Source organism: Vombatus ursinus, unplaced genomic scaffold (assembly GCF_900497805.2).
Source record: "Vombatus ursinus unplaced genomic scaffold, bare-nosed wombat genome assembly UNPS02014791.1, whole genome shotgun sequence".
Classification (NCBI taxonomy): domain Eukaryota; kingdom Metazoa; phylum Chordata; class Mammalia; order Diprotodontia; family Vombatidae; genus Vombatus; species Vombatus ursinus.
In genome coordinates, this window is record NW_020954569.1 from 48,409,409 (window position 1) to 48,427,788 (window position 18,380).

Below are 18,380 nucleotides of genomic sequence, written 5' to 3' on the forward strand. Positions count from 1 at the left end.
GGGGAAAACCCTAAAATCTCATGATTTTCTTATGTCTGATACTGGCTAGAATATAACTTTTGTCCTAAACAATAGGAATCAAAATACTATTTCTCCTTTAATTCACTGTCACAAAATTATAGTTTATAGCAAAGAAGCAGTACATGTGTATTTACACAGAAAGCATGTCTATACATGTGATATAGTTAAGGATGAAATTCAGGACACAGCTTTTTGGAATAAAATGATTATTTTAATGTATGATGAATTTATGGCTAGAAGACACCTAAACAGTCATCCATTCCACTCCCATTACTTCTCTATCCCTATCACCCCTTTTTTAATAGATTAGAAAATTGAGACCCAGAGAGGTTAAATGCCTAGCCCTTTTAGTAGGGTCTTCTACCTTATTTAAAATAATTGGTAATCAGTGATAAATGATCAAAGTATCATAGAGCTAGAGGGAGAAGGGATATCAGAAACCATCTACTCCAACTCCTCCATTTTACGGATGAGGAAACTAAGGCCCTAGGAGGTTCAGTTACTTGCCCACGGTCACACAAATAGCGCGAGGGGTGAAATGACGTGTTTGGATTTCGACAAGGATCCAGACAGTCCACACTTTTTCTGTAAGGGCCTACTTAAGTTAACAAAGGATTAGATACATTAGATGCATTCTGTTGCCTCATAATATATTCCACTAATTCTTTCTTCCATCTTTTAAAGATAAATTGTTGTTTAGTCACACTCTCGGGACCTTGTACTTAGGATTTTAGATAAAGACCACACTAAGGCTTTTGGGGAACTCTGTATTATTCTCTAACAGAAGTCTAAACAGGACCTTGATTCATGATTTTATTTTCATTGTTATTCCCTTCTGTGAATATTAGTAAATGTTAATTCTTTAGTTGAAACATATAAGCACATATACACTCTCAAACACACACACACACACACACACACACACGCACACAAGAGTTTTTCTTTGCAGAACCTTACATGTAGCCAGAGGACAAATAAAGGAAACTTTATCTTCTCATAATTCAAGGAGGCTATTGTCCTTACAGATATCAGCACCATAGGTACTATACTTGATGGGGCTGGTGAAGTATTTCCCTTCATCCACAATACAATGTGCAAAATGGCCTTCTCAATGTTTTGCAGCAGTAAATTACAATGTAATGAAAATGACCAAAAATCACTTTTTCCCCATATTTTGAGAATGCTGTGGAAATAATACATTTCAATGAACTAGAATTTTTTTATTTGTTTATTTTATTGTTGTTTTAGGAGGCCTTGGGGGGTGGGAGAAGGAAGGGATATCATTCTAGTAAAACAAAGCAGGATCACAGTTGTTTGTATCTTTTTTTTAAGTCACAAGGGAAAAATACAAGACAAATGACTTTTCTCAAGGGCTGTTCTAGTTCACTTTTATGTCCTTTTTCTTGTGTGTCTTTTTTCTCTGGGATTACATGTTCATAATAAATGAATAAAATACGAATAAAAGACTCTTTAAACAATCTGCCTTTTGAGAGTCACACGAAGTTTCCTGGAATAGCATGTCACCTAATTACACTATAGTTATCTTCATAGATGTTCTCATGAATTCAGTTAGACCAGTATTTTCATTAAATGGACACCAATTTCCCCTTTTTTTTTTTCCATCCCAAGTTCTTCATGTCTGGAGTTGAAGCCCTTCTTACCCAAGACTGGCTATAACACAGGTCTAGGACGATGGAAGGCTAATAAAGGAGCAAAAAGGAAGTTGGGTACAGTTGAATAATATATAAAGAGAATGTGTACCAGTAGGAGAATTTGCTAAGGAAGTGAATCAAGTGATGCTGAGAAACCATAGGACTATCAAGTGAAAAGCCCAACCATGCTTTATTCACCACGCTCTGTATTTTAGCATAATGAAGTCTGATGGGGTGACTGGCAAAAGATTGCCTGTGGTGAATTTCTAGGGTATAGATAGGTTTTGATTTTCATCGATGGAGGGAGAATATTTACATTGAGGAGATTACAGACACATTTGAAGATTTTGAGTTGAGATCTCATGATATAGGCAGAGATTGGTGAATGGAGAAAGAGGTAGACTAGTTACATAACAAGAAAGACAGGTAACCAATGACCAGTTGACTTGCTCCACTGGCATCTATAATATGTCATAAGTTGGAGTGTATCCAGAAGAGGGTTACCATCGGTGAAAAGAATGGAGATCATTCTATATAAATAATAATTATAACGACAACAACAATAATAGCTAGCATCTATATAATGCTTTGGGCAGCTAGGTGGTGCAGTGGATAGAGTGCTGGGCCTGGAATCAGGAAGCCGCATCTTCCTGAGTTCAAATCTGGCCTCAGATATTTACTCACTGTGTGACCTTGGGCAAGTCACTTAACTCTTTTTACCTCAGTTTCCTCATTCGCAAAATGAGCTGGAGAAGGAAATAGCAAACTACTCCAGTATCTTTGTCAAGAATAACCCAAATGGGGTCACAAAGAGTTGGACGTGACTGAACAACAACATATAATGCTTTAAGGTTTACAAAGTGCTTTTTATACATTACATCATTTGATCCTCACAAAAATTCTGTGAGATGGGTGCTATTATTCTCCTCATTTTACCCATGAGGAAATGGAGGCTGAGAGACATCAGTTGACTAGTCCAAGGTCACACAGTTAGTAAGTATTTCAGGCAGAATTTGAACTCAGGTATTTTTGACCCAAGGAATTTGTGGAAGAGTAGACTTAAGAGGGGATGTGATTAGTTAGTAGTCTTTATGTATCTGGGGAGCTGTCATGCACTATAGAGTTTAGAATTGTTTTGCTTGGTTCCATAAAGTAGAAGTTACATACAAACCAATTTCATTTCATTGTAAAGAAAAGCTTCCCAATATTTATAGCTGTCCAGAAGTACAACAGACTGCCTCAGGAAGTAGGAATTTCTCCATTACTGGTGATTTTCAAATGGAAGTTAGATGACTATTTGTCAGAGATATAATAAAGGAGATCCTTAGTCAGGTAAGGGTTAGAATAGATGACCTGTGAAATCCCTTCAGGATCTGAAATTGTAAGATACTGTGATATAGTAAGCTCTTAGATATCTGTTTATAGAACTGGATGTAATTTAAAAGATAAAAATTTGATTTTTTCCCTACTTTTTCCACTGTTTATTTCCTCCATTCTTCTCAAGCCTATTTATTATGACTCAGAAACCAGACTTGGAGTTTTTCTATTGAATGTGAACAATAGCACTTGGCCCTGATCCCCCGGTAGCCTTGGAAATAAATCACTGAGCAGAGCAGCTATGTTCGTGTGCCCCAGAGGCAGAACAGCCCAGGGTTATGTTTCCTACCTCCCCAAAACATTGTGCATCAGTAAAATGTCTAAATTTGCCACCATGGGTTGCTTAGCCCACAAGTCTTAGCATTGCAGTCCTGGGGACACTTCGGTAGTAGGAACCAGGAACTAAGGAGAGGGAGCAAGCCAGTGGTTCAAGCATCAGGTTGCCAAGAGAGGAAGAAGTTAGTTTTTTAAGTTCATAGGTTTCAAGACCTAAGAACATTTTGTGCTAAGACTTTTGTTGACTGGTAAAAATTTCCTTTATGCTAGAACTAGTTCAAGAATCAGTGATGGGGTAACATATGGCTAGGAGTCTGGAGACTAAGGTTATAGTCCCATCTTGTCTCATTCACTGAGCTGTGTGACCTTGGGAAAGTCACTTATCCTTCCACTTGGCCTCACTTTCCTCACCTGTAAAATGAGGAATTTGGATTATATGACCTCTTAGGTTCCTTTCTAAAGGTCTGTGATTTTTAATATCTTCCCCACTCATCTAATTTACTGGGTGGTCATATTGATAAAATGATATAACAAATGTGAAAATGCCTGATGAAATAAGAAAGGACCACATAGAAACCACCACTACCACCACCACAACATGGAATCATAGAATCTCACCAATGGAAAGTACCTCAATGGTCATATGGTCCAAAGTATATCTGAAAAAGGATCCCTTTTATAACATACAAGACGTGCCTTTACTTTAAAATTTCAAGTAAAGAGACCCTGCTGTCTATGAAGGCAGCCCTTTTGAATGGCTCTAGTTCTTACTAAGTTTTTCCGTAAGGAAAACCCCAAATTATTTCTTTGTAACTTCCAGCCTTTGATCATAGCTCAGCTCTGTGGAGTGAAGCAAAACTTGAATTCTTCATCCACATGGTAGCTTTTCAAGGACTTGAAAAGAGCAATCTTACATCTTTAAGGTTTTTTCTCTAGTCTGAACACTTCCAGTTACTTCCAAAGTTTCCCATATGGCATTAATCCCAAGCCTTTCAATATCCTGGTTATCCACCTCTGGCTACTTTCTAGTTTATCAATGTCTTTCCTAAAATGCAAAACTCAGAATGGAGTACAGTGTGGCCCAACCAGGGCAAGAACTCCATGGTCTTGGTTCCATTCCTCTCTTAATATAGGGTAAAATTGCATTCTGTTGCCTCAAATATATCCCACTAACCTGAATCTTTTTTATCTTTGATTTTTTAAAAAAAAATTATATTGAAATATTTTATTTTTTTCAATTACATGTAAAACAATTTTTACATTTTTTTTTTACAATTTTGAGTTCCAGATTCTCTCACCCTCCCTCCCTACTCCCCTCATTGAGAAGACAAGCAATTTGATAAAGGTTATACATGTCCCTCACATCTTTTTGAAATGAATTATTGCTTAGTCAAACTTCGCTCACTGGGTACTTATGTTGGATTTTTCTTTTATCCCAATTAGACTACACCTTATTAAATTAGGCCAAATAGTCTCAAGATCTTTTTGGATCTTGATTGTCACCCAGAGTGATAGCTATCCTGTCCAGCTTTGTGTCATTTGCAAGTATGATAAAGATGCCATCTATATCTTTCACCAATTGATAAAAAAATGTTCAATAGCACAGGGCCAAGCATAGATCCACTATGCACTCTGCTGGAGACCTCCTTTCAAGTTGACATCAACCAAGGCTACCAGCCATTCAACCCCTTCCACATTCCAGGGAAGGAGCAAAAACAAAACAAAACAAAACAAAACTCTTTCGTGAGTCGCCTTGAAGTATTGGAGTATTAAAGTAAATAAGAAAATGAGGTCAAGACTCCCAGAATTTTTTAGTTTTTATATCAACCTGACCCCGATGGAACTTATAGTTTCTCAGAGCAAACGAGCAGCATTCTTGATGCTCCAACTAGATCACATGATCCATCACCAGAGAACTTTCTGACCTGCTGTTTGTTTTTCTTTCAGTTACTACTAAAACCAAAGGTTATCCTAGTGGCCACTGATGAAATCAAATGCCATGGAATCTTTGCAATAACTTCTGGATCTCTTTTTCTCTTTCCAGTAGCTAGTGTTGGCATGATGTCAAGAAGAGACTACTTTGGCTCTATTTTGTTCTTTTAAAAAAAAATCTGACTTTGGAACAAATACAATATCCTTTTGGTCTCTCATTCCAATTCTTTACATTTCATTTCAAAGTATCAGTGATAACCTCTCTACCCACCTCCTCCAGAATTCCCCTTGGAGCACAGCATAAGCTTTACCAGGTAAACTGCAGTTTAATTAATTCTGAAGGCAAAACAAAGGCTTTTAAAACAACAACAAAGGATGAGGGCAACAAACACACCTGTAATGCTGTGACAGCTCTGAAGAAAGCAGGCACAGGCTGGCATTTCCGCGCCTCCACTAAGATGACCAGTCCCAGATCCCGCACCTCCTTCCTGTAAAAAGAAAAGCAGGTTAACTTTTAAATGGTACATTTAAAATTTCTTAGCAAGAAAGGTTATTGCTAACATTTCAATAAGACTAAAGTGATCTCTAAGGTCATTTGTGGCTCTAAAACTTGGTGATTCTACTGATTTCTAGATACTCAAAATCTCCTTTCGTCCCTTTCTTTTCCCAAGAAATGAAATTATATTCAAATTAAAATTATTATTCAGGTTTAATCAGTTAATTTTGTCAAGTAGCTGATTCTAGGGCAAGCTGAGACCTTGTATTACATTGATGATTATTAACAACATTGCTATGGTTACTCTTTAAAAAATCTTATACAAAGCAGAAAATATACTTAGCACTGTCAAATAAATTAAATATGAAACAAAAAAGCAAAGACTTGTCTTTGGGTTTTTCAAAACAAATAATATATTAACTGAGATAACACATGTAAAGCATTTTGCAAACATTAATACACTGTTTAATGTTAGCTATATTATTATCAGCATTAATCAAGAAGTATTTAATAAGAGCTTAGTATGTGCCATGCATTATTATTTACTATTGGACAAAAAAGTTTATCTTGGCAGTGCTGAGAAAGAAGATCTTAGCAAGACCTAACCTTTACTCACTGATTTTTCCAGAGGTAAGGAAGATAATAGAAAATAATGCTCTGAGAGATAAGACCTTGGGGACAAGGGAGATCAACTCTCATAGCTGGTACAAACCTATATGAGGGTTTCTTAACTACCTCTCTAATGGGTTCCTAGAGTTTGGGGGGTTGGGTTGGCTAGCCTTCTTGTCTTTCTCTCTTTTTTTATTGCTGCCTCTATTCCTTGACTGATCTCCTAACTATCCTTTCATCTAGATTTTCCTGGCCATGCATCCTGCATGGATGTTCCTTATCTTCCCCTTAGTTCATCTGAGACAGAGTTTGAGTTTTTCAAAAAGAACTTTGTAACAACTCAGGAAAATCTGACACAAAAATGTAACAAAGATCTTTGGATAAGATTCCTCTGCTCTGGAACTTGTCAATATTTTACTCCGTTAAGTATTTTTTAAAATATTACATTTTTATGTCAGATTTTTTTTTGAGTCAGCTAGTACATTTTAGATGCTGAAACTTAGATTTATAAAATGTTAATTTTCTGAGGAGACTCCTTTAGATCTAACTGATGAAACTATTATTTTTATAATTATGATATTTTACTGCATTAATAATAGGCATAAAATGATCAATAGGAATCAAAAGTTTTATGCAACTGCTAAAAATAAGCCATATTTTTTAGTTGCATTAATAAAAGCAGAGTATCCAGATCCAGAAGGCTGGGAAAGAGGTTTGCTACTCTTGGGGCTTGTTGAACCAAATCTTGGATACTGTATTCAATTTTTGTTGCTAAATTTAAAAAATGGACATTGACCAATAAGAGTTTGTCCAAAGAAGTAGGGTCAGTATGGTGAAGAGTGGAGAAAATAATATGTTAGGAGAAATAATGGAAAGATATGAAATTGTTTAGTAGAAAGTGAGCTCCTTGTAGGCTGGGAGAACTTTATTTTTGTCTTTGTATCTTCAGCACCTAACACAGTACCTAGAAAATAGTAGGTACCATATAAGTATGTGTGGAAACGAACTAAATTAGATAAGACGAGAGTTATGTTCAAACTGACCACTGTTTTAAAAAATGTGAAACTCTGACTGTAAAAACAATGCAACTCGACAATTATTTATTAAGAGCCTATTGTGGGAGTGTGTTCTGTGATGTGGGTAGAAATTGGAAGTAGAACAACTTTTTATCAATTGTTGTTGTTCAGTTGTTCAGTTCTGTCCTCTTGACTCTTTGTGACCCTGTGGACCATGTCTGTATGTAGCATGCCAGTACTGTCCTTGGAGTTTTCTTGGCAAAGATACCTGGAGTGGTTTACCATTTCCTTCTCCAGTGGTTTAAGAGGTTAAGTGACTTGCCCAGGGTTATACATCTATTAAGTGTCTGGGGCTGGATTTGAACTCAGGTCTTCCTGACTCCAGGCCCAGTGCTTTATCCAATGAGCCTCCTTTTAATAATTAGAGTTGTCCAATAACAGAAGAGGCACAGTGAGCACACTCGCCTTCACTTGAAGTCTGTGAACAATGATTGGATGGCCGTACTTTTGTGATGCTGCAAAAGGATTCTTGATTGAGATGAAAGACTGGGGAACTTCTCTGATTTTATGTCATATCAGCAAGCCAGCAAGTGACATTTTAAAGACAGCAAGGATATTTGAAAGAAAATGTATCAGAACATTTCTCTATTTAAAAGGAAAAATGGAAATTAAGTCTTCAGATTATAGTTTCTCATACTAGAGACATCTCTTCACCAATTACCTAACAGGCATCTTTTCAGCTGGGGAATAAACAATTTCTTTTGTTAGTTTTAGAGAAGCTGGATGTTTTGGCGGCCTGTTCTGAGTAATGGAAACATTTTTTAATGTCATTTTGGTAATGAGAGTTGTGAATTCAATAAAAGTATCAATTGTATAAAGACTTCAGCCTTTGATTCACTAATTAATTTTGCAGAAATGCAGCCATGTTACAATGTTCTGGAAGTCACATGCTTTATTCCACTTTTGAAAGAAAGAGGCAGTTGAGCCTAAAACATCAAAACCACTGCTAAAATCCATACCTACTTAGCCCTGTGTCTATAGCTACATGTCTATGTCCGTACCTATAGGAACAGAAGCTAGAGTTATCCCAAAGTGGAACGGCTTCCCTCACAAGAGAATGGGTTTCATCCTAATAGAAGTCCTCCAGCATGATCAATTGTTTGCTATTTTGTAGAGGGAGTTCTTATTCAGGTATGGGTTGTACTTGGTTGCCTCTGAAGTCTGTTCCAACTCAGATATTACATGAAACTATTGCAATGCTTCTAGAGGAAGATGCCTAGGATGGTAAAATATGTGGAAACCATGTCATATAAGGACTGCTTGAAGAAACTAGATGGAAGTTTTTCCTTCTGGAGAAGGGAAGACTTTGAAAAGACAGGAAGTTATCTTTGAATATTTGAAGAACTGCCTTTTGATGGAGATATTAAAGTTATTCTGTGTAAATCCATTCATTGTATGTAAATCATTGTTCCTAGAACAAAGACCCATGAGTAGAAATGGGAGGCATACAGACTTCAGCTTATTTTGCCGATAGAACTGCTAACAGATCAATCTTTAAGCAGCTTGGGCTTTTTTTTGTTTGTTTGCTTTTGTCCAGATCTGTTATTTCATTTCTATAGGGAGGTCCTGGTGAAGAATTTCCTTTCCTGATCCAGACAGTCATATGCTCTTCAACTTACATCATTAGAAACTGATCTAGGGATATGGAAAAGTTAGGTGACTTGGCCAGGGTCACAAAGTAGTATTTGTTGGAGTAGAGCCTTGAACCCAGGTCTTTCTGATAATGAATGAGGCCAGCTTTCTATCCACAATACCATGTTGATGGTCAGGCAGCCAACTTGTCATAACTATAAGGTTATACTAAATGAAAATTAAGATTCCATCTAATTAAAAAAATTTAAATACGTGTACTTGTAGTTTATGCACTTGTGGAAAGTCTCCCAGAGATCATTTGCTAAGACCATCTTAGAAATGGCATGCATTTAAAAGAATCTTCTCTTGTGTTTCTCCATACTCTAACATGTTAGACTCTCCCATGGCCATTTAACAGTGTTTTTTTAGTTAAGAAAAGCTTTTAACCAAACTATAGATCAAATGCTTGACAGAAAGATCCTGGTTTTAACTATAAGGAAACTTTTTGTATACTCCCAAGAAAATAAATTTAAAGTGTTTTGAAAAGGACCTAAGAGAGGGAGAAAGAAGAAAAAAAAACTTGGCATCTTAGAAAAGATGAGATCTGGAAGAATGCCCTAGAAACCCATGGAGCAATCTGGCATAAAGACTAGAAGATTTAGTAAAAAGTATGTAAACAAAGGAGATCCAAACATGTGAAGTAATTTTGCAATAGCAGTCTCAATACAATAAATCAGTTAATCAACAAGCATTTATTAGGCATCTAATACATGTCAGACACTGTTCTAGGTGCTGGGTATTCAAGAGTAAAACAATCTAGATGGACAGGGTTTAGAACAACATTGAGCAGGAATTCACAGTCACAGGAACTGGCTTTGATTCTTATTCTTTGTGTCGTTTTGAGCAAATCACTTAAATTCTCAGCCTTGGTTTCCCTTATCTGTAAAATGAGGGAGTTGTGCTTTCTAATGTTCCTTGTAGTTCTAGATCCTATGATCCTAGAAACAAGGAATTGTCTACATGACCACTGACCCTAACCTGATTCATAACACTCTTGAGAGAGTGACAAAATGATATCTTGACTCATATCAAGTCTATATAATACCTAGGAACAAGAGAGAAAAGACTCATGACTATTTGGCTTCCATCCAAACTGAGATGGAAAGGACCTGAAAGTCAGCCAAAAATTGGATGGTCTACCAGTGAGTTGGGAAAATAAAAAGTATGTTAGGATTCTGCCATAAAAACAAGTACTAAAGAGATATGAATGGAAACCCAAGATCTTTTATCTAGGGAAGTGTATATGGCTGACCTTCATGCATGTATATATACATAAGTGTGTGTATATATCTATATATGATATAGATATATACACACATATATAAACATGTCAGCCATGTATATATTGCATGGATAAGAATCATTAATAATCATCATTTTGGTTTTTGGCCAACGGGCACCAAGATTTATTTTGAAAGTCATTGGACCCAAAGCTGAGGTATTCAAGGGGTGGATCAAAGCTTCTTATTGGTCTAAAATCTAAAGTCCTTATAATAAACTTAAAATATCTTTATTATACTGAGACCCCTTGCACCAAACACTGTCTAAAACAAGTGGGCCATTGTAGAGGGTCTGGAATTTTGTTTTAATTATGCAGGTGGAGTCCATTTTTAAACAGATTGACAGGGTATCAAATGGGTCAGGCACACAATAATACTCCTTCCCACAAGAATTGGCCTCTCTAGTATCTCTCTCTCATGCATAGGTTGGCTCCAATTGTCTCAATTGAGAAATAATTACTGATTCAGCACCAGCTAGCTGCTTGGCACTGTGCTGGGGGCACTGTAAGATACACAGAAGTATGAGGTATAGCTCCTTGTCTTAAGGAACTTATAAACTAATTGGGGAGGCAAAACTAATACATGAAATGGGAAAGAAGGATGTATGCATTCACAGATTTATAAACAACATTCATATCTTTCTTTATATATGGAAATACTTATGTTTGTTAAGGTCTAAGTTCATAAGAAAAAATAAATTTAAAACTATGTGGTAGTAAACACATTAAGAGTTAAGATAAAAGAGATCATGAGGAACAAGAGTAGTCAAGGCAGGCTTCTCAAAAGAGGTGATATTGGAGCAGAGTCTTGAAGGATGGGAAGAATTTAGAAAGATAAAAGAGGGGGAAGTGAGAGAAGAAAACTGCAAATCTCTGATGGCAGGAATGAGTATGTCATGTTTGGCTTATTATTGCCTAGGATGATGATAGTGATGATGATTCTTTTTTTCATCTTCTTTTTAAGAAGAAGCATATTTATTTGACCAGATTCTTTTTAAAAATTTAATATATTTTATTTTTTCCACAATTCCACGTTAAACTGTTTCATGTGTTAGTTTTGTCTCCCCAGCTAGTTTGTGCCAGAAGGTAGCAGGAAATAAGGTTGAGGCCAGATTATGGAAGGCCTTGAATACCAATAGTAACTTCCTTTTCTATTGTGCCTGGTCCAAATGTATCCAGACACATGAGTGTATGGCAGCATCTCTGTATTTAAACCAGGGAATTACATGGATTTTATTAGAAGACAAGGCTAAAAGGTTGAATCAACCCAACTACTGATCATGATTTTGAATGAAATTTGCATTTTATTATGCCTGGAAAGGAAGGAAAACTCCATAAATAAACAAAAGGCTTTCTCAGACCATGCCATCACATCTTAATCTGAAAGCAGAAAAGTAAGCTGGCTCTGAAGTGAGGCCTGACCTGGGGATGCTGTAGAGGTACATCAAAAGGCGGGTGAGCTCACTGCTTGAAGACTGCTCCTTTGACCAGAAAGCACTTCTGGTGCACACCTGTACCACTGCCCTCCCATTACGGTCTCTGGTCCCTGCAAAAACAAAGAGCCACCTTTGAGAAACCTGTGTAACAGGTGACAAGGAAATGGAGAGACGCAGTGTTATTCTGGCCTGGATACTGTTCTTGGCTTTGCGTGAGATGTAGTGAGCAACAACAGCAGGGAGCTAATCAGTCGGAATGTAAATACGAGCGTTTGTAAAATAGTTTTGATAACATCTAATGTGTGTGGCTTGGCTTGGACTGAAGAGACTGGCATGCTTTAGAAGGTCCTTGTGGGGATAGGAATTTGGATGTAACTTACCAGGGATGGAAATGATTCCTGACTGAAGTAATTCCTGGTTGATTTCAAGTAACTGGTTGGGCAGCTTGTGATAGAAGTCTCCTGTGTTTGTAGACAATGGTTCACTCTCACAGGGCAGCGATTCAGGGGAAACGTTTGAAAATGTGTCGGACTCATGGCTTTGGAAGCTGTTATTTGCATCTCTTACAGTTGTACTCTGAAGAACATCTGGTCAAATGAGAGAGAGGTGGTTGAAAGTTTTTTCTTTCTGGTTAAAGGCTTTTACAATGGGTACAAGTTAAAAAACATGCTCAAGAAAATAGAGATTTACAGATGGTTCTTTGGCCAGCGTCATACCATGCTGCTGCACTCCACGTACCACCTCTCATAGGGCAGGTCCAGATCTTATTTCTCACTAGTGAGAATTCATGCTACCTGTCCTGACCTTGACTCACCATGCTATGCCATGTCACTGCAGCTACCTGCCCTGTTTCCTCTTCTAGTTCTGGGAACAGTCATCAAATCAATTCTATTGGTAGTCAATTGTCCTGTGACTCAACTCACTATCTCATTTCCTAGACCAAAATACTTCCTTTGCAACCACTCCACTGAACCTGCTGCCTTCCTCTATTAGAACACAAGCTCATTGAGGGTGGAGATTGCTGTCTTGTTTTATATTTTTGTATCCCCACTGCTTAGCACTGTTTATGGCACATAGTAAATGCTTAATTAATGTTTTTTTTTTTATTCATTATGACAATCTGCCCCAAATTAAGTTTGCTTAATTAGATGTTCCTAAAAAATTGGGTATAAATAAAAATTTAAAAGCATAGACTATTTTAAGTGTACCAGGAAACTCATTGCTTAAAAAAAACAAACAAACCCTACAGTAAAACATTTTGCAAAGTGAAGACTCTTTTTTAATATGAATAATCACTCTCTAATCTATTTTCAGGTTTTTATATAACTGACATTTATAAACATATAGCACTTTACAGTTCACAAAATATTGTCACATTTGAGCTAATGTTTTCTTGAATTAAAATTTTATTTAAATTCAATAAATTGTAAGTGTGGAACACTCTCCCAGATGCTGGCAGAGATACAAGGATGAATTAAGACATGGTCCCTCCTCTCAAATTACTTAGAATTTTGTAAGGGAGATAAAATCTTTAAACAAAATATATGTCATACAATGAACATAATAAGTGCATAACACATTCAACCAATAAGTCCACGCATATTTCCACAACTTTTCCTAGAACACTTTGATCTCTCCCTTGCCCCTCTTCATTCTCTAACTTGTATTATGCTTATCTATACATGTACCAAATTTCCAAGTGGAGTATAAACATCCTTAGGAGAGGATTTCATTTTTGACCTTTTATGCTTTGTAGAACCTAAGTAAGGTCTGATTGGGAAGATCATTGAATACCATATGGAGAAGATGGCCTTTGACTTGATTAGGGAAGGATGGGTAGAATTTCAACAGATCGAGATATACATGGCAGGGACAGGGTGCTCCAGACATAGGTAAATTCATCTGTGAAGCCTGGGAACTGGGGAAACATAGGGCATGTTTGAGGCACAATGGATGGTAGAATCTGAGAGGACAGAAAGTGGGGTTGGAAGGAGGTATGTAAGATAATGCTTGCGCTAGATTGTAGAAGGCCTTGGATTCCAGGATGAAGGAAGTGGACGTTCTTCAATAAGCAGTTAAAGGGTTTTGAGTAGAGAAGGGACATTATCAGATCTGTGCAGAAAGCTTAGCCTGGAAATGTTGTCCAGTATTAATTGGGGGTTGGGAGGAGGAGAATAGTGAACCTGAAACTGGAGTTGGAAAGATCTGGGCAATAAATCACTAGGGTGGTGGTGGTAGGAAGAGAGAGAAAAGTAACCTATCAAGAAATATATTAAATATAAATATGTAGATATGTACATATATTTATATAAAATTAGGATAAAAATCAGGAAATATATTAAATATAAATATGTAGATATGTACATGTATTTATATAAAATTAGGATAAAAATCAGGAAATCTATTAAACATAAATATATGTACATATTTTTATATAAAATTAGAATAAATTAGCTAGAAATGGAACTATGCCCGAACAATGACACACAATGTCCTACGTAATAGAGAAAGTTGTATAAAGACTTTGTTATTAAAGATTCGTAGACATAGAGCTAGAATTGATGCCAGAGGCCATCTAGTCCACCTCTCCTCTTCTTACAGATGTGGACAGTGATGCCCAGGGAGGTGAAAAGACTCGTCAAAGGTCACACTGCTAACAAGCACTCAAAGGCTGGATTCAAACCCCGGTCTTCTGACTTAACCCTTTTTGCCTCCATTTCCTCATCTATAACATGAGCCGGAAAAGGAAATGGCAAACCACTCCCGTATCTCTGCCAAGAAAACCCCAAACAGGGTCACGAAGAGTCCGATATGACTTGAAAAATAATTGAGCAACAACAACTTCTGATTCTAGAGTCAAAGTTCTTTTCCCACTCTACCACAATTCAACAAAATTTGCCAAGTGCCTATTTGGTACAATTTCCCTTTATTTTTCCTTTTCTGAAGTGCCATGGCAAGAGAAAATAATTTTATAAATTACTGGCTTAACTGAGTTACCAATGATCCAAGGAGAGATCATCACATGAAGAATGATGCAGGTTACAGCGGTAGAAAGAGGAATGAAAGAACCCATGCAAAGGCAAACTCTGCTACTAACCACCCACATGGTCTTGGACAAGTCCCTTCACCTCTCCAGACCTCATTTTCCTCATCTGTATAATGAGGGAATTAGACTCTACAATCTGTGAAATCCTACTATCTCTGCATTCTATAGTTCTTGTGACTATAACACTTTTTAACTAGAGCCAACTCTAGTAGGGAACTGGTCTCCACCAAGGAGTGAAAATCAAAGGTAACCATCCCAACACTCAACAGAGCATAGCTCAAGATCCTGCCTCTCATCATCAGCATCCTTGAGAGGAAGTGCTACGTGATAGCAGTGAGCTTCATTTAGTAGCTGTAGGTTGGATTTGCTGCTTTTGTTAAAAGTTATCCTTAGCCTCTGAGTTACTTCAGACCTGGCTTATGGGTGAGCGAATACATTGCTCACATACTTTTTCATTCATAAGGAAATTAGAAGGAAAGTAGATAATCCTCATTTGGGCCTTTCCCCATCTAACTCCCATCTCTTTGTGTGATCACTTTTTGGTTTGGCCCCTCAGAAAGCACACATTGGCAGACTAAATGCAGGGGAAGCAGAGTTTCAGTGAGGGGGCAGACACTTGTTAATAGACATTGTTCTGTACACCGATAGCATCACCCGGGTGAGACATTTTAGAAATAGTGGGCTGACTTTAGAAATAGTAGACTGACAAAAGGTCCCCAACCCAGGGAGTGAGAAAGTTCATGAAGACTTAATTAACATTCCCAAGAACAATGGTATTTACTTATATGTATGGTTAATGTTAAGTAGACTGCAAGATACCAGAAAATGGCATTCTGATTTCAGTGATTCATGCATGTATCAGCATTATCCTGCCTGAGGTAATTGAGGTCTTTGGGTCAGAGATAAGTAAATAGTAGATTCCCAGAATGGATTAGTAAGATAATGTATTGTTGTTGTTCTGTCCTTTCAGTCCTGTCTGACTCTTCATAACTCCATTTGGGGTTTTCTTGGCCAAGATTCTAGAGTGGTTTGCCATTTCCTTCTCTAGCTCACTTTACAGGTGAGGATACCGAGGCAAACAAGGTTAAGTGGCTTGTCCAGGGTCACATAGCTAGTAAATATCTGAGGCTGGATTTGAACTCGAATCTTCCTGACTCCAGGCCTGCCACTCTATCCACTGTGCCATCTCTAAATTAATTAGCTCCAAACTAATAGAGAGGGGGGAACCTTCGAAAGTTAACTGTTTTTTTCTTTTGGAATAGAGCATATGGATTGTGTATGCCCCAAGGAAGTCAATGACAGAAAGAGAGATCCTATATATACTAAAATATCCATACCAGAACTTTTTTGTTGTATCAAAAAAATAGAAACAGAGTGAGTACCCGTCTCTCAGACAATGGATGAACAAATTCTGGTATGTGAATGAATGGTATGTTATTTTGCTATAAGAAATGATGAATGTGAGGAGTCATGGGAAATGCGAGAAGAAGGGCAGTTTGATACGATGGAAAGAATAACAAATCTATAGTCAGAAGGTCTGAGTTTAAATCTACTTACTACCGAGATGACCTTGAACAAGTCATTTAACTTCTCTGGGTTTCAGTTTCTTTATCTGCAAAATAATGGACTTGGAATAGATGTAGTAGGGGAGTCGGGATCTGCAAATATTCGTAGTATTTCCCCAAAGGGTTGTTGTAAGGAAAGTGGGGGAAAGGGAAGAGGAGGAAAGGGAAGGGAAGAAGCATTTGTTAAGTACCTACTATGTGTCAGGCATTTTGCTAGGCACTTAAAAACATTATCTCATTTGGACATTTGGATGCTTTTCAAACTCTTAAATAAAATGAGTTATTGCTGTTGTTGTTAGCTCCGGGTAAAAAACAAATAGCAGAAGGAGGGGATGTTAAACTCTTTAAAAGTAAAGTAAAGTAAAGCTTTCTTCTGACTGGAGAGGATCTGTTTTGAGGAATTTATGTTTTTATTGTGTGGCTCCTTTTTGCTTCTGCAATGCCGAGGGATCTATTGCCTAAAAGAGGCAGCTAGGTGGCTCAATGGATGGAGCACTAGACTTAGAGTCAAGAAGACCTGAGTTCAAGCCCAGACTCAGACACCACTAGCTGTATAACCTTGGGCAAGTCACTTAACCTCTGTTTGCCTTAATCAACTATAGAAGGAAATGACAAACAACAGCAGAAAGCCCATGGACAGTAAGTTCCATGGGCTCATGAAGAATTGGGTATGACTGAACAACAACAAATAGCCTAAAACAGACTGACTCTGTCTCCTGTAATTGCCTAACTTTTAGACAACAGAAGGAAGCAGCCAAGTAAAACCCCAGGAGACTGGCAAGGTCCAGGTGGGATTTGTACCTAGATAAGGGTGAATTAAAAAGGAAAATTCTAATCAAAGTCTGAAGATAATGGCAGGGTTGGACTAAATTATATTTTCGATTGCTAAGTCAGCTACTGCTTAGGACTTGTCTTTAATACTTTTTTTTTTTGCTTTTTTTTGGTGAGGCACTTGGGGTTAAGTGACTTGCCCAGGGTCACACCACTAGTAAGTGTCAAGCATCTGAGGCTGGATTTGAACTCAGGTCCTCCTGACTCCAAGGCTGGAGCTCTACCCACTGTGTCTTTAATACTTTTAAGAACTCACTTTATCATCTTGAAATATGAGCTTTGTTATATTTCCAGTGATTGAAGAATCAGATATGGTAATATAATCAGATATACTATCATAAAAAAGGAGATATATATATATATATGTATACATACACACACATACATGTGTGTGTATTTATCTGTATATATCTATCTGCATATATCTATCTATCTGCATATATATCTAGATATATATATATATAAATCTAGATATAGATAGAGACCTATATCTGTCTATATCTATATATTTGCTTTATACCTGTGATTTCATGTAATTCTGAAGTGAAAACTCCTTCTAGTGATGCAGATAGCATTCAACACTTACAGTCTTAGAGAGGTGCCTGGGGTACTGAGAGGTCATATAACTTGCCCAAGGTCAGTAGTGTGTGTCAGAAAAAGGATTTGAATCTATCTTCCTGACTTCCAGGTGGGCCTTTTAACCACTCAGCCATTTTTATAAAAATATAATATTCCCTCATATCATCCTACTCTGCTTTATTTAGTCATTCTCTAACCACCGGAAATAGAACAGACCTGCTTTTTCTATAACAATGGCAATCGATGTTGCATAGTGGACAGCGAGAGCTGGCCTTGGAATCAGGAGGTCTTGGGTGGGGTTGAGTCTCACCTTTGATGATACAAACTGGTTGTGTGACCAAGAATATAAATGAGGGAGTTAGGAAGAAAGCTAGAGCACTGAAACAATTTAGACTGATATGAAAAGCGACACAGAATAAACCCTTTTTTGTTTTATTTGTTGTTTCTTTTTTTTTTCTTTTTTTCTTTTTAGGCAATTGGGATTAAGTGACTTGCCCAGGGAATACCTGTTGTTTCTTAATTCCAAGGATTGAAGACCTAGAGCTAGAAGGAAATCTATAGGAATAGTTTGGG

General features: G+C 37.2%; 1 protein-coding gene across 2 annotated transcripts in view; it reads right to left on the reverse strand.

Annotated features, from left to right (window-relative positions):
* PLEKHG4B (pleckstrin homology and RhoGEF domain containing G4B) overlaps positions 1 to 18,380 on the reverse strand; it is a 192,847-nt gene that overhangs the window by 69,001 nt on the left and 105,466 nt on the right. For both annotated transcript variants that reach the window (XM_027869104.1, XM_027869103.1), the window contains exons 4-6: positions 12,167 to 12,373; positions 11,773 to 11,896; positions 5,653 to 5,746 (exon numbers count right to left, since the gene is read on the reverse strand). In XM_027869104.1, the coding sequence (XP_027724905.1) occupies positions 5,653 to 5,746; positions 11,773 to 11,896; positions 12,167 to 12,373 (425 nt within the window). The remainder of the gene's footprint in view (positions 1 to 5,652; positions 5,747 to 11,772; positions 11,897 to 12,166; positions 12,374 to 18,380) is intronic.